Genomic DNA, 27,895 nt, shown 5'->3' with positions numbered 1-27,895 from the left:
GCTGTTTCAATCTATCAGATTAATTCTTTTACTTATGTTTGCATCTATTTTCAGAAATGGACCTGAGTTCATTATGCAAAATCCTTCCGTTGCTCCTCTGGATTTTAGGGATCTGTGCAGGACCTGCAAAGGCTGAATTTATAAAAGGTTTGTTTTGTTTTTTAATTGTTTTGTTTTTGTTTACATATCGACCCAAAACTGAGATACTTGTGTTAGGATTATTTTCATTGATGATGTGTGAGTGTTAAACCCTAATAACACACCTGCCTGTTTTGTCAGAGCTAAAGTTTTCCCAAGGAATTGATCTAATTAAGACAGTTTTTCTTTCAGGATAAAAAAATCCTCTTCATTATGTATGTGGCAAAGATTTGGGAATGGAATGAGAGCGGTGTCTTGATCTAAGAACAAAGTGTAATATTTTGATAAGGTTGGAGCCTTACAAGCGTGTATGATGTAATGTGATAATGTGGCATACTGGAGTATTATAAAATGCTTCTTTAACTGTGATTCGAGGCCACTTGGAACCCAGTTGGTAAGCGCTACATTCTGTAACCCTAAGCAACTTCTCTGGTCTAAATAAGATTACAATTTATGTCAAAATCTGCTGTCATATCTCATGGTTGTTTAATACATTTACATTATGAAGTATTATGTAAAGGGTTTTCCCCAAATGATCTCTTCTCAGGAAATGAACTGGAGAGAGAAAGTGTAAACTTCAAGGTGTAAACGCAGAACTTTCCTTTACACCGGTGTTTACGAATAAACTTACAAGTGTAATATTTCTAAGGTTTTTGAAATGTTACTTTTTTTTTTTCTGCAGCCACTAGTCCTGTGCTAGAATTTTGCTGCCACCTTGGGGACAAAATGCAACACTAAAAACAAAAACAAGTAAATTACTGTACTAATATTTTTTTATAGTAACAATCTATGATACATTTTATTAAAACAGGGTATGTTAAAAACAACGTATGCCCTTCTCAGTAACATACAGAGAAATTTGTATAGTCTTTTGCGTATACGCTGTCCAGTATGCATGTTTCCCCTAGTATTTTGGTTATTTACGTTGATGACTGATCTTTGCGGTTGGAAGGCCTCCTTTACATGACATAATCTTTTGCTCCTTCCAAAGATTCTCATTCTCAGATTTCATTTCAGATTCTTAAATCCCTTTCTTAAAGCCATACCCGAATATATTATTATTATTTCTCTTTAATCTTCATTTTTATTTGCTGTACCTTACAATAAAATTTGCCCCTGCACTTTACCCAGCCGCTTGGGGAGCAGTGGGCTACTATTGTGCAGCACAGATGAAGCATTTTTGTTCTAAGGGTTTTGATTGAGGGCCCCAAATGGTCTCTATTGGATAAGGACCAAGGGACTTGCAGCCTTGTGAAGATGCAAGCACCCTGCTATTGGCCGACAACATCCGCAGTCAAGGCAACTGCAGCACTGCTTTCAATTGAAGGTGACAAAGGATGAATGTGGTCCCTTGCACACTAAAAATGACAAGTGTTTTTTTTTTTAGGTTTAAAATATTATTTGATGAAGTGATGAGGGACTTGTTTGAATCATCCATGAGAACTCTTTCAGGCTATTTGTTCACTTTTTACGAAGGACATTGTCCCATTTAGTTTGCAGCAGAAGAGATATATTGTTTAAATGCATCAAAATGTTTTAAATAAGAGAGACGAAAGCGGAGTAACTGAAGATATTTTCTTTTTTTAATGATTTTTTTGTTGCAGAGAACTGCACCAACTACAAGCTCCAGTTTGAAAGAGTGTTCTCTGTTCCCGGGGACGTGGCCATGCTGAACAGCACCCTGTTGTCTCCAGATGTCTTTAACTTCACCACCACCCCATTCAACATCACCTGGTTCAGCACAAAGAGCGGACAAGAAATGAGAAATGTGACCGGTCAAGTTCTGGTTCTCAGGGAAACTCTATGGTTCCTTAACACAACTATGGATGATGATGGAGAATACTTAACTGTACTGAGGTAAGATGCTAAAAGGAAAATAACTTTCGAACTTAAAAAAAAAAAAAAAAAAAACTTTAAAAAGATAACTTTTTTGCCTTTTATTCAAAAAATATATTGAAAACTGATATTCAATTCAAGGTAATTTAAAAGTAACACGGATATTAAGATATTAAAACAACTGGATCGGGTCACAATTTAAAGCTTAGAAATTCAAATGAGCTTATATGGATTTGTTGCTCCGCCCAGTGTTTCTACTTTAAAAATTGCAAACCCAAAGAAAGTGTGTTTTTAAAAAGTCCATACCTTACACACATACTGCAGTTCATTGGTACATAATGTGGTTGTTACTTTACTTGTTATCTACCGTATTTTCACGACCATAAGGTGCACCGTACTAAAAGGCGCAGTCTCAGTTATGTGTGCCATTTCTGTATTTAACACACACATAAGGCGCACCGGACTATAGGGCGCGTTTTTTATATACCGGTACATGTCCTCTTCTACCTTTAAATACCTCTACTGCATATTTAAAAATACAGCGGGAGCAAAACTGAGTATGACTGTGCTTTATTCATGTATTTATTACAAAGTATTAATCAAACCTGGCAGCTGGCCATGAGACAGACACATCGCAGATGACAGGGCGCTGTGGTCACTCCTAAATTAACTTAAAATACTGAAACCTGCCGACGGAATATGTTCGCTTTTATTACCGGTATCCTGGTGCCTGCAGTTTAAATTATTTAGATGAAAACACCTGCCAGCCGCCGCGGTGAACCCGGAGGCGACCAGGCCCAGAGGCTGCGGATGAAGGGATTTCTGCTGTCGGCGCACCGCTGGTATGTGGGGGTCTGAGCGCCTCTGACAGAAATAGATAATCTGGATGAACTGACTGCAATTATTACGTTTTCAGGTGGACTTTCTCACTTAAAAACATATTAAAACTACTTTATTCCCACTGATCACAGCAAATATAGCTGCAAGATTTAGATTATTTAGATGAAAAAACACCTGCCAGCAGCCGAGGTGAAACTGGAGGAGACCCGCCCAGAGGCTGCTGTTGAATTAAGTTTTCAGGTAGAAAAATAGAGCGGGAGCAAAACTGAGCATGATTGTGCTTTATTCAAGTATTTATTACAAAGTATTAATCAAACCCATCAAAGTCATCATCCTCTGTTTCTGAATTAAACAGCTGCGCTAAATCAGAAATGCCAATTTCCCCTTCTTCGCTGTCAGAGTCACTTTCCGTGCAGCGCGGCTCCTCAGAAATAATGCCGGCTTTTGCGAAAGCTTGAACAACAGAGCCAGCAGACACTTTAGTCCAAGCATCTACAATCCATCCGCAAACGGTGGCGTAACTTGCCCGGCGCTGCCTTCCACTTATCGTGAAACTGTGCTCTCCGTCTGTCATCCATCGCTCCCACGCCGCTCGCAGCCTTACTTTGAACGGCCGGTTCACAGCGATGTCGAGCGGTGGAAGTTCCTTTGTCAGACCCCCGAGATAACGGCAAGCACAGCGTTTATTTTTTTTCACCATGTTTTTCACATCAGCTGTGAGATGGGCACGCATGGAGTCACATATTAAAAGCGATGGTGATGCGTGGAAAAAACCACCTGGTCTCCTCACATACACCTGCCTCAGCCATGCTTTCATCATCTCCTCATCCATCCAGCCCTTTCATTTGCTTTAAAATCATATGTCATCAGAGCGATGTGTCTGTCTCGCTGTCAGCTCCCAGATCAGCTTCTCTGATTCGTTGATGCGGCGCGTCCAGCAGCAAAACTTCAATTTTTCCATCTCGAGCAGCAGCAGCGCGTTGGTGGCGCGCTCCCGACGCGCTGCGCCTGCTGCTCAAAACGCGCTGCGGGACCTTTTGCTGCGTCTATACGCTCGTCAACCGTTGACTTTGCATGTAAACTCGCTGCTTCTGCTGCACCTGCTGCGTCCGGTTCACAGCGAGCACAGCATTAATATGTTTCACCATGTTTTTCACATCAGCTGTGAGATGGGCACGCATGGAGTCAGATTAACAGCGATGGTGATGAGTGGAAAAAAACCCACCTGGTCTCCTTACATTCACCTCCCTCAGCCACTCTTTCATCATCTCCTCAATGAGGTGGTCTCAAAAGTCGCAGTTACAACACACATAGGGCGCACCGCACCAAAGGGCGCACCGCACATTTTGAGGGAAAAAAAGACGTTTATGTGCGCCTTATAGTCGTGAAAATACGGTACATGTCTTAACTAATTAATCAAGCTCTGGATTGTAATGTTCCTCATAATGTCAGATATTTTGCCCAGATTAAGTTTTTCCAGGTCGGTGGCATTACCCTGGTGTACTAATGTACCAATCTGCAGACATCTCTGTTAGAATCAGTCACAAAGCCAAAACGTTTTCCAAGGGGTGGCCAGGCAGGGACCAATATGCACTGGGGGGACACAAACTGATTAGTGCCAAACCAGTTCAGGGGGCTCCAAAATAAAGAAGTCAAACAGTAATATTTTTTTAAATAAATCACTGAGGATCAGATTTCCATGAAGTCTCATAGCATAGACAAGTAGGTCTGCAAGCTGTTGCACTGGACTTACTAATGGTTTTTAAGGTCCTTTACAACAGTTCTTAATGTTTGTCAAAATGTTGTATTGTATTTAAATTACTGGTGAGCAGAGATACATTTTTTATTCTGGATTAATCTCATTGTGACTTTAGAATTATTCTCAATTAATCTAGATTAAAATCACTCATTTGAATTCTGCCCAAGGCATTTATGATATGTGTGCTACCTCCAGAATTTAAAAGAAAAGGTTTACTTTTTTATGTTTGCAAAATCATATCATTTTGCCTTCTTACATAAGATTTTGACAAAGTTATAAATACTTTTTTTGCTCATTTTTTTTTACCGTGTTTTTGCTGAAAAAAATAGTGTCCCACTTCCAATATACTGTATGAGTATCCTACTTTAACGATATAGTGTCTCCAAAAATCTGACTTAAGAGACAACAGCGTTTGAAGATAATCTAAAATCTGTGTTTAGAATGTCTGTTGTGATGTGAAGATTCTGAGGTTTTTATGTATATATCATGACTCTAGCTCTAGAAATTAAATAGGCTAAATAAATACCACAGAAGCTACATTTCAAGTATCACACTTTACCCACATTCACCAAAGCTATCATCAAGAAGCAAACATACACCGCTCTTTTTTCTCCTCTTTCTTTCATCTTTTCTCTTTTTTCCTGTTTTTCTTTTCCTGTTCTACTTACATTGAAGTGTCCATACAATCTGCAATACTCCCCTTTTTTGGCACCAAGACAATTATTCTTATTGCCACATTGCCAGACAGGACACTGTTAAAAACTGGAGTGACCCCCTCTTGCATATTTTTTTACTCAGACACCATCCTTTCACTGATTTACATGGTCTGACCAGGAGATGATGCTTCTCTTTAGATCTTAATGTCCACAAATCATGATAGAAAGAATATTTTAGGAATAGTAGGGGACCAGTCTACTACTGTGTTGTTGTGGTAGTCATTCGTGGTGTCGTGGTAAAATAACATTTGAAATTACATAACATAGCATACCTAAAGCAGAGGAAGCTGGTTTTGACAAGGTGTACAGAAATGGAGAGGTGGTTATCATTATTGACAGATGTCCAGTTGTCCATCGTCAGTGGTGCACACGTTGCCTCAATTAACTTCTCATCTTTCACGGCTTTCTCCACGGCGTGCTGGTCATGTATTCTCCTCATGATAGTTCTCCTCGCAGGTAGTTTGTAAGATAGGTTCATCTCTTAACGCTGATAATGGCCCACCACTAATTTAAATCTACTTAAAATCTCCACAACAGAAAGAATGTTTAGAGAAACTATCAATTCAGTATGTAGTTCATTATTAAGAATTAAAAAAATGTATTCTATACAATTTTTTTTTTTTTTTTGCAACCTGAAAAAAATTGAGAAAAAAAGTGATTCAAGTGATGCAAGTGATGCATAAAAAATTATGCATCACTTTTTTTATTAGATTATTTCACAAAAAAGGTCTTTGAAGAAAAATAATATTTTTTGACCCCTTCTATGAACATAAATGATAAGATATAATAAATGATAAGATATAATGCTAGATAGAATGCTATAGAAGATAACATCACAGTTATGAAGTTTACCTCGACAAGAGTAAGGTCACACTTAAAAATACTTTCTGCTTTTGACAAAAGTTGAAAATTATAAATCTGATTAGTTTTCAAAAGACATTAATACTCTTCGGACTGGTTTAAATTATTAAGACTATTTTTCCCCACAAAATCTGTGGGGAAAAAATCAATAAAAAGTCAATAGAGAAGATCAGGTCACTTCTTCTGTGAGGATATTTTATTCTGACTGCATGCAAAAGTAAGCTAAAGAAAGAGCTGTGTTTTCTACAATGTAACACTGTGGTGTCTCACCTTTTCCAACCATTTCTCAGAAAAGGGTTGAATAGCATTAAAGAAAAAAAATGCAATGCTTCCCGAAGCATCTTTCTAACACCAGCTACTAGACTGATTGACTTTTAAAATAAGCATGTTAAAATTTTTACATGTGCTAATTACATACTGTATTGTTTTTCCTTGCAGGACTCCTTCTCAGTGCTTCATGCAGTCCACTAAACTGGTGGTAAATATGCCAGTTGCTGGAGAGTGTGGAAGGCCACAAAAAGTCGAACAAGTGCTCAACAAAGGTGTGGCAGACATCGTGAAATGCAATCTATGGGACTATCTGTATAAACTGGACAATTACGGCATCATCTACTCTGTCACTTGGTATAAGGTATGTCACCTTTTATTTTTCTTGTTGTCAAACTCAATTTGAGTTTAGAAAAGGCTTGTTTTCTCACATTTTTAAATAGTAACTAAAAAAAAACATTCTTTGCGTTAGTCAGAAAAACTTCCAGAGAATTTTAAATGTTTTTAACTTAGATGATACTGTATGATAAATCAGTCTACTGTAAATGATTTCACTACCAAAGTATACTATAAGTACAGCGTTAATCCATTTTAGTACAATGTTTAACAAAATGTGCATTACGGAACAAAAAATAACAATACAGAGAGGTTTCACAATATTACGGAAGCTGAGAGTGGTTATACTCGACTGTTTTTTTCCCTTACCTTCTCAAGATAACAACATAACTATCTCGCTATCACGAGAAAACAGTCACTGATTTCTTGAGGTAAGGAGATTATTACCTTGTATGAGTAATGAATGAGGCTGCCCAACAGTTGGATTCCCAGTCCATCCATTACTGCTGTACCAGTAGTTGTGCATTTGTGATACCGTGTGTGCACAAATAATAATTTTTTTGTTTCCTATTTCTTTTCACTCATTTTTAGGCCATGGTGGATGGTTGGATTGCATGGAATACAGTAGAAACAAATCTGACTGTTTTTTTAATGAAAATATTTAATCTGGACTCAACTTGGGCGTTAATGCATCTTATACCTGTCACAAACGTAACAGGAAAACAGGAAAACACGGACGCTAAAGGCACCCGAGGCATGGGTCTAATTGCTTATGAATCAGAAGTGGAACAGAATTACACATAGGATGCAATGAATTATACTTATAAATCCTCTCCCGCTGTTGTGGTTTTGAAGGATGTAATCAGTTTTAACACACACCAATCATCTCGTTAGGATGAGAAAGTGGCTTTCGTTTTCTTTAGATAATGAGAAAATTAACTGGTTTTCTCAAGAAAAGCACCCTGAAAAACTATCGGAGGGATATGGCCACTCTTGGCTTCCATATTATATTAGTGATTCTGAACAAAACATCTGGACATTGGTGTCGTTTCCCGCATTGTTTTATCAATGCTACCAATTGGAAGCTACGTTTTCTCCTCTCAGGAGAAAATGGCTAATATTCCAGAAAACAGTGGTGAGTAGTTTGTGGCAGGGTATCTAAAATTTTATGGGTTTTTTTATATATTGAAAATATTCCCAAAACTATTTAGTTTTCCCCAATAGATTAAGCATGATGTGATTCAGAATCACGGTGGGGAAAATTCATTTCCTGTTATGCATTGTGTGTAAACGTCTGTTTTCCATTGTGCATGAGAGATGTCTTCAACAGTCAGTTAACCTACAGGTGCTGGTCATAAAATTAGAATATCATGAAAAAGTAGATTGATTTCAGTAATTCCATTTAAAAAGTGAAACTTGTATATTATATTCATACATTACATACAAACTCATATATTTCAGATGTTTATTTTGTTTAATTTTGATGATTACAAATGACAACAAATGAAAATCTCAAATTCATCATATCAGAAAATTAGAATATTACTGAAGACCAATAAAAACAAAGGATTTATAGAAATGTTGGCCAACTGAAAAGTATGAACATGAAAAGTATGAGCATGTACAGCACTCAGTATTTAGTTGGGCCTCCTTTGGCCTGTATTACTGCAGCAATGCGGCGTGGCATGGAGTCGATCAGTCTGTGGCACTGCTCAGGTGTTATGATAGCCCAGGTTGCTCTAATAGTGGCTTTTAGCTCTTCTGAATTGTTGGGTCTGGTGTATTGCATCTTCTTCTTCACAATACCCCATAGATTTTCTATGGGGTTAAGGTCAGGAGAGTTTGCTGGCCAATTAAGAACAGGGATACCATGGTCCTTCAACCAGGTACTGGTAGCTTTGGCACTGTGTGCAGGTGCCAAGTCCTGTTGGAAAATGAACTCTGCATCTCCAAAAAGTTGGTCAGCTGCAGGAAGCATGAAGTGCTCTAAAACTTCCTGGTATGTGGCTGCGTTGACCCTGGACCTCAGAAAACACAATGGACCAACACCAGCAGATGACATGGCACCCCAAACCATCACTGACTGTGGAAACTTTACACTGGACTTCAAGCAACGTGGATGAAGTGCCTCTCTTCTTTTCCTCCAGACTCTGGGACCTTGATTTCCAAAGGAAATGCAAAATTTACTTTCATCAGAGAACATGACTTTGGACCACTCACCAGCAGTCCAGTCCTGTTTCTCTTTAGACGCTTCTGACGCTGTCTGTGGTTCAAGAGTGGCTTGACACAAGGAATGCGACAGCAGAAACCCATGTCTTTCATACGTCTGTGTGTGGTGGTTCTTGAAGCACTCACTCCAGCTGCAGTCCACTCTTTGTGAATCTCCCCCACATTTTTGAAGGGGTTTTGTTTCACAATCCTCTCCAGGGTGCGGTTATCTCTCTTGCTTGTACACTTTTTTCGACCACATCTTTTCCTTCCCTTCGCCTCTCTATTAATGTGCTTGGACACTGAGCTCTGTGAACAGCCAGCCTTTTTAGCGATGACCTTTTGTGTCTTGCCCTCCTTGTGCAAGGTGTCGATGGTCGTCTTTTGGACAACTGTCAAGTCAGCAGTCTTCCCCATGATTGTGTAGCCTATAGAACTAGACTGAAAGACCATTTAAAGGCTTTTGCAGGTGGTTTGAGTTAATTAGCTGATTAGAGTGTGGCACCAGGGGCCATCAATTTTGAACCTTTTCACAATATTCTAATTTTCTGATATGATGAATTTGAGATTTTCATTTGTTGTCATTTGTAATCATCAAAATTAAACAAAATAAACATCTGAAATATATGAGTTTGTATGTAATGTATGAATATAATATACAAGTTTCACTTTTTAAATGGAATTACTGAAATCAATCTACTTTTTCATGATATTCTAATTTTATGACCAGCACCTGTATTTGTCAGGGTCTCCGCCAAGTAAAGCTATTGCTTTAGAAATAAAATATACAAATGAGTCAAGAAAAAGGCATGAAGAATGTTGTCAGCTCTCAATGTTGAGGATCTTCTAAGTGAATGCTGAAGACTAAACTATTCTTTATCCCAACAGGGCTGTGACCCCATACTGGATGAACCCGGAAAGTACACCTCCCGGGGCAGGAATATGCTAAACATTAACAGAGTGGAAAATGAAAACAGTGGAACATATACCTGTACCCTGATGTTTACCCTTGATGGCGTAAACGTATCTGTATCAGAAACCCGTGATGTAACAGTCAAAGGTCAGATGGGATCGAAATTGTATTATTTTTTACACATAAAGGCATAAAGGATTTTCACAGCAACTTTTAAAATATCCATTGGGGTTTTCTGAATACATAAGGGAAATATGTAAAATTACAGCAGAGGTGTCAAGTAACGAAGTACAAATACAAATACTAGTTTCTACATGTAATTGAAACTAAAGAAGATTTTTAAGAAAATAATTTCCAATTTGGTTGCAATCAAGTCTTTTTTTATCTTATTGTGACAAATAGACCTCTGAGGTACTGTAAGTAATAGGTTCATAGGAATCCAAGCCAGAAGAGGTACCATAGGGAAACCCAGCAGGAGTCCAAGGACAGGTCAGGCAAACAGATCAGAATAGGAACAGGCAGGCTATGCGGTCCAAAGGCAAAAATGGGTCAGGATCAAGCAATCAGAACACAAACAGGTACACTATAGAACTCTCACCAGAGGCTTGAGTAATCTGGCACTGATGAATGGGGGCAAGCAGCTTAAATAGGCAGGTAACACGGATGAATGGTGATGAGACACTGGGTGGAGCTGGACAGGTGCATCGAATAGTAAATTAAGCCAGTCATCGGTGCCAAGACAATCAATCTCAACAGCTGAAACAACATGAAAAGATTCATTGTCTTTTGATCAAACTGAAAAAAGACCAAATAACAGAACAAAATCAATATTCCTTATACTTTGTTTTTTTTTCTACTTTTAGATGACTACTTCCTGTTTCCCCAAGTTCATGAACCAGCAAATGAAGCTATCAAGGCAGTGAAAGGTAAAACTTAAAAAAAAAAAGTAACGCTTTTTTTATTTTTCTGTAAAAAAACATTGTTGGTCTGTTTGACTTATTTATACTTACAGTATAACAGATGGAAGGTAGGTTTCTACTTCACGGATTTCACCAATTGCGGGTTCTTTTTGGAACGTAACCCCCGCGATAAACGAGGGTTCACTGTATTTAAAATGGGAATGCTCCGGATTAGCTAACTGACTTTTAGGTCGATCAAAGCCATCCCTGACAACAGCTTAGAAACGCCACTATTCATCGCGGCAGCAAGCAGCATTGTTGCATAATGTTCCAAAAAAGCCTGGGGGGTTGGGTCAAACAAAGCGGAGTAAGCTAAAACATCATTGCCTTTCATGCTTGTTGTATCAGGCATCATAGCGTCTTTTTCCAGATCAAACTGAGAATTTTACCAGCTAGATAATAATAATAATAATAATGATAATAATAATGATAATAATAAAAATAACAAAAATAGTATAACAATACGCCTAGTATTATCAGAGTAAGATATTGAGGCTGTAGAATGATAATCCCTATGGTCTAATGTAATTCCTTGGAAAGGTGGAGCGCACATCAGCTGATCTAAATAAAAGAAAGACGCCATAAAGTCAAACAGCATAATAGGCTAGTATCCATAAAATATATAAATAAGTTAAATATGTTATTGTACAATTTTTGATATCATAGGCCATCAAGTGATTAAAAAAATAGAAAAACATTTAAGGCAACAATAATAAACTCAGCCACAGCTGGGACCGATCCCTCAACCTTTTGAACTGTTGACCATTCACCCTACCCTCTACGCTAAAGCTGGGGAACAATAGTCTGCTCAGCTTGCAACACATAAAAACCCCTCCCAGTCTGCTCATTGAGCTATCTAATCCTGACCCATGGGACGCCGAAATGGACTCAGACTGCCACCTAGTGGCTATAGTAGTCACATGTTTTTCACGCAATTCGTGAAACACGAGGAGCGTGAGTAAATTGTCCATTTCCAACCAGCACCCACTGTAGGTCACAACACACATTGTCAAACCTGTAATACCAAATAGCTCATCATAAAGCGGATTCTCAGATTTATGTTACTAATGCAGCTCTTTTATCAGAGTGATGATTTTATTTTACTTATAAATATACTTTATGGTATTTTAACGTCAAATTTGTAACTTTGCTCTTTTCAAGCATTTCTCCTGAAAAAGAACTAAATAATTTTTCTCTCAAATCAATCCTGATTGAAATAGCCTGCCTTTATAACATTATTTTCCTCCATAAAATCCCAAACTTAAATAACTGCAAAGACAGCTAATGTGTGACAATATTTTGCACAAAAGACATTCTCCATTTCCAAAATCCACTAAAATTAAGCTTAAGCTGACACTATCCAAATGTAGTCTTATAGAGTATGTTGCTCAAATATTTCTAGAGCATCTCTTATAAATGCGTAAGTAAATTATGATTATTTATTTTAATATACATGAGGTAATCTCGTTAGGTTGAATACATTTTCCCCTGCTTTTAAGCACTTTGAATTTGTTATGTTGGGGTCGAGTCTCCTAACCCACATGAAGAAAGTTCTCCAGAGAGAGAAAATTCAATAGTGAGATTTATTGACAATTAATTCAAACAAAGAGTAATGGAATCCTTGGTGCGTCTTATTGATCTCAGGAGGTAACTAGGGGAGGACAGAAATGATTAGTCAGGATCCAGGAAAGTTGCTGTTTGGTGGAAATTTGGGATTAATACCTGTTCGGGGGTGTTTCAGACCGGGGGGGGGGGGGGGGGGGGGCTTGAGGGTCTAGAGGCCGGTTGGCAGGTTGAGGGCTGAGGTCAGAGGCGGCGGCGGAGGGTGGACAGGTAAGACTCCAGACAGCGAGGGTTCCATCTTGAGGGTTGGTTGATCTCCAGATAATTCAGGATCTGAGTAGCTGAAAACACAGAGACAAGGGGATTCAGAATCAGGGAACTGATCCAGGTTAAAGCAGCTCAAAGTTAGCCGGTACCGTTACTGGCAACACTCTGGCAGAGAAGTGTCAGCATCCTCCTCCATTTATACGCCTCCAAATGAGAAGATAGAGAACAGGTGTGCAGACGTCGACTCATGCCCTCAGGAGGAAGGTCTCAGGCTCCCTCTGGTGGAGAAAAGTTACCAAACCTCTGGATCCCAACAGAATTTCCTATACAGAGTAATACATATTCATAGTTACTAAACAAAAGAAACAACTACGTCAAGTGAACCCTCCGAGGCGATTAGGTAAAACTTTACCTAACACTTCCCAAAGTTTGGTTTAAGCCAATCAAAGTAATAAAAGAAATTGTCAGTAGCAACATAGTAGTACTAACATTCAGATAATCTACATCTGTGTCCTCCTATGCTGTGCTGTTTATTTTGGTTTCGGTTCTGGGCTTAGCAACTTTGTCAGAGCTATATGTCCTGCCTTAAACCTTAATACCGCATTATTGGGTGACCTGTTTTGGGATGGTCTAAAACTGTTTAAGCTGAAACGGTACAAAAACTGATTATGGTGTTTTTGCGAACGCAAAAACAATTCAGTTTGAATGCAATGTCACACCAAATATATTAAGGCTTAAATGTTCTTTATTTGTTTTCTGCTTTTAGGGTTGAACTTCAACCAGAGGTGTTTAGTATTTATACCAGGAGTTGGAATACCATTCGTTGATGTCTATTGGGTTGTCAACAATACACCCTTTTCCTACAAGTCATCTGAACGAATCTACATGTCGGAGACGCGGTTTGTAATTTTAAATTCTCTTTTGCTCTTTCAAACTACCACATTTAAAATTGTGAAACAACATTACGGAACCTCTACTTGGTTTGATTTTACAGTTTGTGGACTCAAGATGAACCAGAGGGTGTGTGGTTAGAAAGTCTGCTACTGTTCTCTGAAGTGAGGGAGGAGGATTTCTACCTCAATTATACCTGTCGAGCCCAAAGTTCCCGAGGCTCTCCTGAAGGATACTTCACTTTGTTACCAACAGGTAAAGCTATTGAGCATGAATCGTTACGCTATTACTTATATGTCCAAATGTTAGTACTATAGAGTTAGAATGTAGTACAACAAACTCACACATGTGATCCACACATGCTCAGCACAATCCAAACATGCACAGGACAAGATCCACACATGCACACAGTGATTCACAAAAATGCACACAATTTACATTTTCACAACACAAAATTTAAAAAAGTATTTTTTGATGCATACACAATTATATCTTAATTTATAAACTACCAGTAGTCTTAGAACTTTACAGCATTTGTGCGTGGATTTTTGAGACTCTTCCTGGTGTTACTAATGCGCAAATGCATATGGTTCTTATGCTGTGCTTGTGTGGATCTTGTCCTGTGCATGCATGGATCTTGTTTTGTGCACATGTGGCTCACATATATGTGTTTTTTCTATATTAGTACTCCTAAAAATTTGTTAAATGTTTTGTTCATTTATCTTTTTTGTAGACACAGTGTTTAATAACCTTCTGTCTAAATCGTTGACTTTTAAAACCCTTTTTTTATCTGAGAATGTTCTCCAAATAACAAACAAAAAACCAAAAAAATCTTTATATATTAAAAGAATTTATTCAAATTACGTAAAACTAAATTATTGATAATAAGCCCACAATACAGAGAAAGGGTCAGCTCTGGACCACAGCTCAGCGTTAGTCCTTTTAGAGTGCAGACAAAAGTGTTGCCCTTAGAAAAAGACTTCCCCCCTATTTATCCTCAAGTAACACCATGTTATGGTGTTTTCTGTATGCATCAGCCTTATCTGTGTGCAACAGAAAGCTGAACTTCAGAATCTCTAACTAGTTTCCCTACACATCTAAAAGTGCCGCTGTCAGCAGACACAACCACCAACGTTTCTAAATAAGGAAACAACAGCAGCTGTGTCAGTCATTGTATATTAACATAGAGCAAAAAGTGTTCAAAGTGGAAACGTGCTCTGGTTTAGTTTTTTAATCTACATAGAGAATTCTATACTGGAAGCCAGTTAAAGTAATGTGATTTATTTAAAGATTAACTTGCACTGTGAATTATTCTTCTGATCAATCTTGGGGGTGAATGTAATTGGAATGGTTTCATTTAGAATGAGAGATGCATTAATAACTGCAAATGATTGGGTAGAAAAGGGGGAGTTAGTTTGAATAATTCTGCATACTTCAGAATGGATCGAAGTGGGCTGTAAGGAGGGAATAACGAGGATCTGGATGGGTGAGTGGATGACGGGAATTCTAGAGGTATGAGTAACATAGAGTGAAGCAGAGTAACTTAAATTGGAGGAGCAAGAGCACCAGAAAAACAATCTAGAAATAAGTAAAAAGTTCCTTAAATTAAGTATATTTACTCTTAATTTGAGGAGGTAAATGAGATAGCTTGCCAATGGAATGAGTTTTTTTTTTCTTAAAATAAGATACTTAGATAATATGAACTTTAAATAAGACAATGCAATTGTGTTTTCTAATTTTAAGTGTAAATTGTCTTGTTCCATTGGCAAAATGTCACTTTATCCCCTCTATCAAGGAACAAATGCACTTAATTTAAGAAATAATTACTCATCTAGATTTCGATTTTTTTCCAGTGAGGGGAGGTGAGTTTGTCAACAAAACAAACACAACTTTCACATTCTTTTATTATAAATCTGATAGATAGGCTGTCTATTTGAAGTTCTGGACAGAGGCCTCTACCACAAAGCAGGATTACTGGGTTAGTGAGACAATTTCAGCCTCAAACCTGACATTTCAGTACTTTGATGCACCGTTTGTGAAGTTCAGCAGTCAAAAATTAGGAACAACTTTTATAGTTATTTAGCGTATTTTAAGAGAAGAATTAGAGGTTTATTTTTTTCCGAGTCATTTTTTCACTATTCTTTCATTTAAAGAAATCTTACTTTGTTTAATAGATATTTAGTCTGTTGAATAAATATTTAGCTAAAAACTAAATATTTAGGTTGAAAATTAAATATTAAGTTTGTTAAATAAATATTTTGCTCCAAACTAAATATAAAGCTCCAAATAAATTTATTTTTTTAACAAAGTAAATATTTAGCCAGCTTGGTGCTGGCTCTGTCATGATGGGATTCAGATTTCTAACCCACATGCAGAACACAACGGAGGCAGATGAAAAGTTTGACTGTTTATCAAAACAAACACAATGTTATTAGAGATGCTGGGAAACAGATCCGGGACTGGTCAGAAGGGGTTCTCTGTAGAGAGGGACAGTTAGGTTAGCCAGGATGCGGTAGATCTTTGTCAGAGGAATTGTGCAAGTTTGTACCTGTGACGTGATTCAGGTTTAGCACCAGAGGGATGTAACCAGGTTGGTCCAGAGGCTTGAAGTTGGCAGAGGGCTAAGCAACGGCAGGACTCGACTTCAGACTATCAGTGTTCAGGTCCAGCGTTTCTTCCGATCCTCTTCTTGAGGGCGGGCAGGCAGGTTCAGACAGTTAGATTCTTCAGATGAGCTCCTGAGAGCCGGCAGGCAGATTTCAGCAGAGAAACTCTTCCAGAGTTCCAGGGTTCAGTCAGGTTTCTTCCTAAGAAGCAGAGAAGACAAAAACTGATTAGGTTCAGGTTCTGGTTTCAGGGGATTCAGAGAATCAGACAGGCTGGTTGGCTCAGGCTTCGCTAACCATAACTGGCTTAACACTCTGGCGCTGGGGTGTAGTCCTGCCATTGCTTATATCCTGGTCTCCTGATGAGCAGATGAGAAACAGCTGGTGAAGTCAGTTCCAACTTCCGGAGACCCAGAACGCCCTCTGGAGGAGAAAGGCAGACAGAACCCAGAAACCAACAGTAGGTGGCCGCCGACTGCGCCTCAGGAACAAGCTCTGAGGTGGCCGCCGACTGCGGCTCAGGAACAATCTCAGAGGTAACCGCCGACAGCGGTTCAGGAACAATGTCAGGGGTAACCGCCGACTGCGGTTCAGGAACAATCTCAGGGGTAACCGCCGACTGCGGTTCAGGAACTGTCTCAGAGGTAACCGCCGACTGCTGTTCAGGAACAGACTCTGAGAAGGCCGCCGACTGCGGCTCAGGTACAGTCTCAGAGGTAACCTCCGACTGCGGTTCAGGAACAGGAACAGATGAGACCGCCGACTGCCGCTCCTGGACAGGAACAGAGGAGACCGCCGACCGCAGCTCCTGGACAGGAACAGAGGAGACCGCCAACCGCGGCTCCTGGACAGGAACAGAGGAGACCGCCAACCGCGGCTCCTGGACAGGAACAGAGGAGACCGCCAACCGCGGCTCCGGATCAGGAACAGAGACCACCGACTGTGGCTCCGAATCAGGAACAGAGGAGACCGCCGACTGTGGCTCCGAATCAGCAACAGAGGAGACCGACTGTGGTTCCAGAACAGGAACAGAGGAGATTGGGGGTTGGGTGGATCTCATCCCATGCATATGTCCGTTGCATGCACTCATTTAACATAGCCCTACGTAATCCTACAATAACATGATATTTACAGTTGGTTTATTGAAAATGCTTTTCAGTAAAAGTCAACAGTAATAACTCCAATAACAAATTATAATTTTTCAAAATTTATTTATTAAAAAATGCTTAACAATTCCTGTAATGAATGAATAGCACAATTAAAGAAATAATCTCTCATCTAAACATCCCTCACTTAACAATAAAAGTTAACAATAACTCTCAACTCCCAATAACAGATGATACTCAGCCTCAGTAATGAACGAAATAATGTCTGTTCTGTAGGCTATTGGAAAAAATTTATTAACAAATGAGCTAATTTGTTAGTTCCCTGTTTTGACAAAGTACTGTGTGATCGAGCTAGGACTACTTTAACCTCGTACAGCTGTTTTGTGTTTCTCGGTGTCCTGGTGGCTTTTCAGATCCCTTGCACCTCCATTGGACACAGCAGACAAATGTGCCTGCTATGCACACTGTGCACAAGGCCTCCCATTTGTCTCAACCCGGTCTGAAAGCGGGGAAACTCTTTCATAAATCGTCGGTAAACATACATTTGCGCTTTTACATGTTGTTGGCTTACTGACAGCCACGCTATCTATCTCCAGATTAAGAACAGGGCTGCCCGTACTGACGCGGTTCAGGGATTACGGCACACACAGCGTCGTGCGCAGTGCCCTAGTGCCTGTAAATTGAATGGTCCAATGAAGGTAAGTGACACTCGATAGTTAAGGAGTTAGTGCTTAGGGGGCGGTTTGGGATTCACAAAGTGACTAAACAGAAATCAGTGTCCCGTCTTAAACCGTAGGAGTTGTATAGAAATCCCCAGGCTTTTGCTCTGGTAGTTCACTTCAGCCATTCGGCAACTGAATTTGCACATTCGCTAAATATTGAGCTACCACCAAGCTAGCTAAATATTCATTTTGTTAAATACATACTTGATTTGGAGCTATATATTTTTTTAGCAAAATAAATATTTAGTTTATTTTAGCTAAATATAGATATATATATATATTTATATATATATATATATATATATATATATATATATATATATATATATATATATATACAGGTGCTGGTCATAAAATTAGAATATCATGAAAAAGTAGATTGATTTCAGTAATTCCATTTAAAAAGTGAAACTTGTATATTATATTCATACATTACATACAAACTCATATATTTCAGATGTTTATTTTGTTTAATTTTGATGATTACAAATGACAACAAATGAAAATCTCAAATTCATCATATCAGAAAATTAGAATATTGTGAAAAGGTTCAAAATTGATGGCCCCTGGTGCCACACTCTAATCAGCTAATTAACTCAAACCACCTGCAAAAGCCTTTAAATGGTCTTTCAGTCTAGTTCTATAGGCTACACAATCATGGGGAAGACTGCTGACTTGACAGTTGTCCAAAAGACGACCATCGACACCTTGCACAAGGAGGGCAAGACACAAAAGGTCATCGCTAAAGAGGCTGGCTGTTCACAGAGCTCAGTGTCCAAGCACATTAATAGAGAGGCGAAGGGAAGGAAAAGATGTGGTCGAAAAAAGTGTACAAGCAAGAGAGATAACCGCACCCTGGAGAGGATTGTGAAACAAAACCCACTCAAAAATGTGGGGGAGATTCACAAAGAGTGGACTGCAGCTGGAGTGAGTGCTTCAAGAACCACCACACACAGACGTATGAAAGACATGGGTTTCTGCTGTCGCATTCCTTGTGTCAAGCCACTCTTGAACCACAGACAGCGTCAGAAGCGTCTTGCCTGGGCTAAAGAGAAACAGGACTGGACTGCTGGTGAGTGGTCCAAAGTCATGTTCTCTGATGAAAGTAAATTTTGCATTTCCTTTGGAAATCAAGGTCCCAGAGTCTGGAGGAAAAGAAGAGAGGCACTTCATCCACGTTGCTTGAAGTCCAGTGTAAAGTTTCCACAGTCAGTGATGGTTTGGGGTGCCATGTCATCTGCTGGTGTTGGTCCATTGTGTTTTCTGAGGTCCAGGGTCAACGCAGCCACATACCAGGAAGTTTTAGAGCACTTCATGCTTCCTGCAGCTGACCAACTTTTTGGAGATGCAGATTTCATTTTCCAACAGGACTTGGCACCTGCACACAGTGCCAAAGCTACCAGTACCTGGTTGAAGGACCATGGTATCCCTGTTCTTAATTGGCCAGCAAACTCTCCTGACCTTAACCCCATAGAAAATCTATGGGGTATTGTGAAGAAGAAGATGCAATACACCAGACCCAACAATTCAGAAGAGCTAAAAGCCACTATTAGAGCAACCTGGGCTATCATAACACCTGAGCAGTGCCACAGACTGATCGACTCCATGCCACGCCGCATTGCTGCAGTAATACAGGCCAAAGGAGGCCCAACTAAATTCTGAGTGCTGTACATGCTCATACTTTTCATGTTCATACTTTTCAGTTGGCCAACATTTCTATAAATTGTAATCATCAAAATTAAACAAAATAAACATCTGAAATATATGAGTTTGTATGTAATGTATGAATATAATATACAAGTTTCACTTTTTAAATGGAATTACTGAAATCAATCTACTTTTTCATGATATTCTAATTTTATGACCAGCACCTGTATATATATAAAAAACTAAATATTCCATTTGCAAAGTAAATATTTAGCTCCAAACAAAATAACTAGTCGAAGAAGTATGATTTTTAGAAATAAGTGAATGACATAGTGAAAAAATGACTTGGAAAAAAATTAAGCCCTTATTTTTCACTTAAAATATGCTAAATAACACATTTTTGACTGCGCCCTATACGGTACCACCAAGCTTGATTCATCCTTAGTGGGGCTAATCACCATGGTAACACACTGTGAACAGCAACCCTGCTCCGGGGCGTGCTAGGTTTCAAGATTTATCTGAATCCTAGAAATCACTCCACCCAGAAGCTAATAAGCTGTTCGGGAAACAATTACGTTTCCTTTCATTGAAGAAACAATTTAATTCAGATGGGAAACTATAACTTCAAGAAAACGACATCACAATAATGGAACTTTTAAACCAAAAAGCAGTTCAAACGAAATACTGTCTCGAAAAATTTAACAGTTCAAACTTTATTCATTTATTTTTTTCCTCCTTTTTGACATCACAAGCGTTTACTATTCAGTATTTGTTCTCTCCTGTATAATGTCTGCATACACCACTGGCATTCTCTTGTTTCAACTATAATTGTTATATAAAACTATATATATATATATATATATATATATATATATATATATATATATATATATATATATATATATATATATATATATATAAGTAAATAAAAATCAGAGGTCAGGATCACTATAACAATATGAGCAATACCGGTTTTGTGGACTGGTATATATAGTACCAGATTCTACAAGAGTGTGTTGGCAGTGCGACCCGCAGCTGAACACTGCATAAAAGAGGGATTCATGCCACCACAGGTGAGATATTTACTGTATTTCTGTGAGAATTAATCTAAAATGCATTCTAAAAATCTTGCTGTTAAATACACAAGTTGGCAAATATATATATATATATATATATGCATACTTTATTGTTTGCTGTAATGTTACTATGAAAAGGAGAATTGATCGTTTTAAGCAAAGACTTTCTATGAGACTAAAACAGAAATGCTATGAAGTGTAATTTAAGAAGAAATTCTATTAACATATTTCTGTATATTTAGGGCTTTTCCCCATTTTAAAAGCAGAGAAGATTTTTACCTTTTGTCCCGCTGAGTTGTGACACAGAAATCAGGATGATTTCACTCAGACTGATCACTTCTTTTATTTAATATAATGCAGTTATGGCATCAGCTTCCAGCTTTATTGTTACCCATATCTTATTGAATTAAAAAGTCCGACTAACAAGTGAAATTAAGTTTTAGTACAGATGCAGTCTGTGTTAAATGACCCTGATGTGTAACTAACCTGCTTATTTACACAGTCAGCAATCCTTTCCCATGTCATTTGTTATCCCTTTGAATCAGCCACCTTGTTCGGCTTTTCATTGAGAATGTTTTTCCTCTTCACATTTCTGTAAGATGAGTTTTTGTTCCTCACAGAAGTAATATGGCGCTCTCCCTTCTGCACTTATGATTGTGATTAGTCTGCGACCTTGAACGCCGCCCTTTATACGCATGCTTTCACAGGTTCATGATTTGTCAAAGCTGAATGAATTTGTGTGATGATTACAAGCTTCGTGGTACCACCGATCCTGATCGCCATTGTTGTGGACTGGCTAAACTGGATAGGATGGAAGTAGTCCTGCAAGGTTGAGTTTGCTTTGTGGTACAAGCCTCTGGTATCCAATCTGTCACAGGGCAACACAGAGACTAAAAAAAAACATAAAATCATAAAAAAAGATGCACTCACACTAAGGACAATTTGGAGATGCCCATTAACCTAACAGTCATGGTTTTGGACTGTGGGAGAATAAGTACCCACAAATGCATGGGAGAACATGCCAACTCCATACAGAAAAAACCCAGGCAGGGAATCGATCACAGAACCTTTTAAGGCAACGGGGCTACAAAGTGCACCACTGTTCACCCCTCAACTAAGAACGTAAAAACTTTAATCATACCCAAAAGTTTCCTTGTTGTAAATCAAATTTAAATTGATATATGTGTTATGTCTTTTCTGCACAGAACCGAACATCATACTTCCTATTGGATTAGTTGCTGGTGGGGTGACTGTTCTCTTTATCATCACGGTCACTATCTACTACATCTTCAAAAAAGACCTTGTGCTCTTGGCCAGAAGGACGTTTTCATCCCTCTATACAAATCAAGGTAACATTTCTCATAATTACAGTTTGATCATTATGTTATGACTCAGTGTAAACTAGACATATTCAGCTTTTTTTCCCTCTAAACATTAGTTTTCGGGTGGGTACACTCAAAAAAAAAACTTGTTCCCAGAACGTAATAAAATTATGGAAATAATTTCCACCTAAATAAAATGCATTAATTTAGCGAGAAGAAATTTTGTTAAGTGAACAAAGGGTAAATATGTTGGGTCAACGTGTTGTATTTGCATTACTATTACTTAATTACCAGGGTTCAGTCCAACTAGATAAATATAGGTAAATGTAACATACTAACATAATTTTCTTAAGCCATTTAAACTTGTATGATAGGATTATTAGGTACATAATTTAATAGGGTAGTTACAACTACTTTTCAAAATAGTACAGTACATGAATTTATTGTGCTGAGCCCACAAAACAAAGTTAGGTAAGAGATTAACTTTATCATATGAAAATGAACATAAGTAATTATTCACAAAATAAATCATTTTTAACGTATACATATTCAGCTATTTAAAATGTACATGTCAGCCTATATACCCCCAGCTGGTGTCAAGTTTGGAAAAGAAAAACGAACTAAATTGGATTTGTTGAAATCACTTTACTTTAAAAATGACTACGTTGTGAAAATACAACAAACAATACAGCCTGAAACAGTGTCCAACATCATGTCTGTAGACAAACAAAAGTTGTAACTCCTGAGTTAGGAAATTGGAGCCCCCTGTCATTAGGTGTCTATATTTAGAGCTTTCAGCAAAGCCCTTTACAAAGTTATACGCAGAAAGTGGTCCTGTCAACTGAGTGCAAAGACCAATATTTGAGAACAACCAAAATACAGCATAATGCATCCATATCAAAATAGTTTTCTTTAGAAAATAACAATTTGTTTTAAAACCTTACCTTTGCATAAAGAAACATTTCAAAACATTCTATTTTGTAAACCCAAAATAGCAACAGGATGTATTAAAACACAAACACAGCTTTCAGTTCAGTAACTACTCAAATGGCTTCAAATGCCTTCCCATTAGAGTAACTCCAAACCTGTAGTTTACTCTATTGAGGGTGACTAACACGCAAGTAGAGTTTTCAGTGTTTGAGTTTTTTTTGAGAGTATGTTTCCATCAAGCTCCACGATGATCTTCTGCAAAGCTTCAAAGGTGTATCTGAGCTCTGGCGGGTAGCTGAGGTTAAGCGCATATACAAGCGCAAACAACATGACCACAGCAAGTGGCACGTTTCCGAGCCCATCCAGAACTATACCTACATCTTCCGGTCCATCACCTGGCTCTGCACCTTCCTTGCGAATGACAAATATTCCAAATGTCGTCTCCATCACTGCAGCTTCACTGCTCCCACAATCTGTGTTCTTCACAGAAAAAAGGGGGAAATAGAGGATATACATGTAAAGATATGTTATACTGGTCCCATTTTTAAACACACTAAATTACATACCATGTATTCTTTCACAAGGTTCTTGGGCTCTTCATTCAGGTACACACACAGGGCTTTGATGATTCACTCTCTTTTGACATCAATGGCGTCAGTCTGAGTATGTAGGACAATAAATTAAAGATAAAACATTTTAATCAACTGGTAGAAGATTTTACAAACAAAACTTTAAATAATACATTCTTCAAAATGTAAAAATCATTGACAATTTTTATGATATATGAACTTACAATATCCATGGGTGCATTGGTTTTATGTACCAGCAAGACATTTTATCATAGAAATATGTCAAATGTAAGCATGTGGTCCCAGGAAACAGAGCCTACCATTGCAACATCAGTGGACATTGTCACATCTGCCCAAGGTTAAAATTTTATCAGATCCTTCTTCATAAAAGTACATTACACCCCTCTCCATCTAGTTTTATTTCTCTCCATCCCTCTGAAACTTTCGCTTTAAATTTCAAGCATTAAGTTTAGAATATTGAATCGGTACAGGTTTGACAATTTCTATTTTATTCTATTATCATACCTTGGTGATGGGTATCATGATGCTCCTTATCTTTCTTCCTTGAACGTCGCCTTTCTTGCCAAACACCCTCATCAAGTTTGAAGAATGAGCATCCAGCTGGGAGAAGAACTTTGACAGCAAACTGATGGTTGTAATCCTCTTAAATTCAGCAGTTAGCTTAAACAGAAAGGGTACACAAAAGTAAATTTAACTATCATAGCATTGAAATGACCGACTAGTTTAACAATTGTCATCTACCACCAAATCCTAAATCAGCTTACAAGTTATTTCCAAGGCTAGCCCACATTTTGTTGGCTGATATAAATCACACTGTACATATTTCAATCAAAGTTAATGAGTGCTGTGCATTTATTCAAGATGGAAATAGGATGATTAATTACTAATTTAATTTATGAGGCAAACAATGCAATCACATTCCTAAAATGAAAAAGCATTTCTGAAAATACTTTTTCATTTTCAAAATTTACATTTCAAATTTATTTTTGGTATGTATTTTCTGGGGTACATTTTCAAAAAATAAATCTCAAATGTATTTTTCTTTTTTATTTTAATTAAGTAAAATGATGAGAAGCATTAAAGAAGAAATTTAAAATGCAAACAGGATGATTGATTACTAATTTCATTTATGAGTCAAACAATGCAGCCACATTCTTAAAATGAAAAAGCATTTCTGAAAATGCTTTTTCATTTGAAATATGGTAACGATTTGCTTTCCTAGCTGGGCTACAGCACAACAGTACATTTATGGTAGCACACATTTGTTCCCTCGTCAACAAAGTGAATAAAATCTGACTGTGGAAAGCTCCATAGTGCGAAGAACTACTGTGTTGATGTTAGTAGCTGGATGAGCTAATGCTACGTGGAGTTGACATAGAAACCCCGCCAAGGTGCCGAGATGCCGTGGTAGTTTCCAAACTTAGAGCTAATGACTGTTAAGTGCCGAGCTTTCTGCGGACTCCACGTGAAGCCAAGATTCGGATTGGGGGGAAATTCATCACCACTATTATTATTAATGTAGCCTATGTGACTGGAGCCTTTTAGCTGCAGCTACATTCACCAAACGCAGGCAATTATCCCCCACCAGCCATGCCTGCATCAGCTCTTAGCTCATTTTGTAAATGAATCCGCACGCGTTGTCAACCATGCCGTCGACCTCAGGATGCTAGCTTGTAAGCTTAGTTAGCTATGAGCATGGCGACAGTGTGATATATTAATGCACTCTAATAAAACGCCCAGTAACAAATAAATAATCCAAAATGCAAAAGAGGACAATAACTAACTGTCTATAACATGTCTGCTGCCGTATTGTTTTCTGTTCGATGGATGATAAAAGATTAAACTTACCTTCTTCCACACTTGAAATTTCTTTTCAAAATGTCTACTCCTTCTGCCAGCCAGAGTCGGGGACTCACTCACCTTTGACCGTGGCCTTCAAGAGAGGGGAATGTGCTCATTACTGCCACCTACTGCTTTGGAGTGTTATTGATTTGCAATCTTAACCCATTAGAATTAGGTTGTTTTAACATAAATTATTCAAGTAAATTTTAAGTTGTTGCATTTTATGCTAAATCTACATGATTTAAAACTGTTCAACCACAAAACATGATTTTATATAGTAGAAGCTACATGTTAGACATAAGATAAGGTAACAGACACCCAGTTTGCTTTTTTTGAGTGTATGAGTTTGGCTCTAGCTTCCCCCTCACCAATGTTGAATTATTTTTGGGGAAGAACACTAGGGGACTTGATTCAGAGTTGAGCTACCTTATTGATACAACCTATTCTGTAAGTCATCATCCTAAATATTGCAAAGCCAAATAGGATATTGAGGATATCTTCTTTTTAGTTAAGTCACTTTCTCAAATGGGGCCAAGTTGGGGTTGTGTGCACATATGTTTACTTTTTCCCATTTTCGGATATTTTTGTACAATTATGTTTTGATGTTTAAAGATAGCAAGATTGTTACAGTAAACATCTAACGAGAACTTTTTACCACCAGGTTTAGATGGTAAGCTGTATGATGCCTATGTGATTGGCCCCAATCTCGGTGTCTCTGGATTCAATGAAGAAGGGGAGAAGTTCGCCCTGCAAACATTGCCTGAAGTCTTGGAACAGGCCTGCGGCTACAAACTCTTCATAGCAGGCCGTGACTGCCTGCCGGGGCAGGGTATGTCTAAAGTTTTTGCTCTTTCCCTTACATGAGGGTTAACCCTAGTTCTTACATTGGTGAATGAGAAACCTAAACCTAAGGTCAGCAGATTTAATATGTCTTGACTTAACTTGCTCCAGGACCGACGTTCATTGTGTACTTCTAGTACTACGTAATAAAAAATGGCGGCAATCTGTCCCTGTATAATGGTATTGCTTTGTCCAGGTCCTCATCTGGCTGAACTGCTTAGGTTCACTTGGTTTCCATTTCACTCATTACTTCTCTGTCAGCCTTGGTTTGTTAGTTCCTGTTTTCTTGGTTTTCCATTTGTTGTCCTTTGCTGCCCTCTTGTGTCCTCTTTCCCTAGCTCTGTTTTCTGCTCTGCCCTCACCTGTTTTCAATCCCCTCGTTAGCCCTCTCTTTGTTTCTGTCCCCTTTAAAAGCCTCCCTCTTCAGTTCCTGTTTGCTGAATCCTCGTCTAAGGTCTGTCTGCGTACCTCGTCTCTCCCTGGCTCCTAGCGTTTGGTTTTCCCCTGATGTCTCCCTGGTTCTGGTTTGTCTGTTATTTCTGTTGGATTTTTGATTCCTGCCTCAGTTCCTGTAAACATTAAACCCACCTAAATTCACCTCTGCCTACTTGCCTCTGCATTTGGGTCCTTAAACCAACACCACATCCTGACATTCTCTTACTGGTTTGCGTTGTGCTTGTCTTGATTCCTTTTCACAGTTAGTTACTTCCTGCAGATTTAGCATTAAATCGTCTTACAGCTTACCTTGTAGCATGAAAAATACAGTTAGTAGGCTACTACGTGGTAAAGGTTCGTGTGAAGCATATAATTCTGTACACACTCCTTTACCCCTGGGCCATTATTTTCTATCATTTGTTTTCTACAGCCATCATGGACTCTGTGAACGAGAACCTTCAGGCCAGTCGCAGAGTTCTCCTGCTATACACTGCCACCACTTTCATGGGCAAAGGAAACACAAACAGCAGCAGTAATATTATTACAAAGATCAGTGAGGGAGGCGATGAAATCGAAAGCATGAACAATGAGAGCAGCTGCACTGTTGATGTTGATGATGGCGATAAAGACTTTTTGGACACGAGGCAGCAGCTGGAATGTGTGGCAGCCATGTACAAGGCACTTCTAGAGGGATCCATAAAGGTAAGCAGGAGACTCGTTAATGTGAAAATCAAAAGGAAATTCCAAACTAGAGCTGAATAAAAGTTAAACAGAGAGATAATTCAGAAAAGTAATTTTGTTATAATTTAGTTACTGTCTAATAAAGGTCTGTCCTTACAGGTGGTTCTGGTGGAGTTGGAGGAAATCACCCCGGATCAGTTGGCCCTCTTCCCAGAGTCAGTGCGCCATCTGAGAAAGAAGCAGGGTGCTGTGTGCTGGTGGAAGGCTCTGCAAACAAGGCAAAGATGGAGGATGTGTTCAAATTTGAGAAAGGATGAGGAAAGTGGTGAAAAGGTCTCAAAAGTCTCACCATCCCTCTCTCCTTCCTCCAGATTTTGGAAAGAAATTAGGTACCATATGCCAGTTAGAGGCAAAGGGGCTTTTTTCAAAGAGAAATCTGCCTTGTTGAACTTAGACAGGTAGATGTGAAAGATCGAGTGAAATGTTTAAAGAGCTAAAGACTTAGAAAACAGTTACAATGATAACATAAATACATTTACAACTA

At 38.5% G+C, this 27,895-nt stretch overlaps 1 protein-coding gene across 1 annotated transcript; it reads left to right on the top strand.

Annotated features, from left to right (window-relative positions):
- On the top strand, nucleotides 1–27,895 carry LOC119795930 (interleukin-1 receptor-like 2). The gene is made up of 11 exons (XM_038304182.1): nucleotides 1–147; nucleotides 1,743–1,995; nucleotides 6,589–6,781; nucleotides 9,850–10,021; nucleotides 10,738–10,800; nucleotides 13,430–13,562; nucleotides 13,658–13,809; nucleotides 21,917–22,060; nucleotides 26,057–26,224; nucleotides 27,101–27,372; nucleotides 27,511–27,895. Exons 1-11 carry the CDS (start codon nucleotides 57–59, stop codon nucleotides 27,811–27,813), a joined length of 1,944 nt encoding a protein of 647 aa, XP_038160110.1. The 5' UTR covers nucleotides 1–56; the 3' UTR covers nucleotides 27,814–27,895.

Source organism: Cyprinodon tularosa, unplaced genomic scaffold (assembly GCF_016077235.1).
Source record: "Cyprinodon tularosa strain WSP-4 unplaced genomic scaffold, ASM1607723v1 ctg527, whole genome shotgun sequence".
NCBI lineage: Eukaryota > Metazoa > Chordata > Actinopteri > Cyprinodontiformes > Cyprinodontidae > Cyprinodon > Cyprinodon tularosa.
The sequence above is the reverse complement of the archived record's forward strand: the minus strand, read 5'-3'. Positions and strand labels throughout refer to the sequence as shown.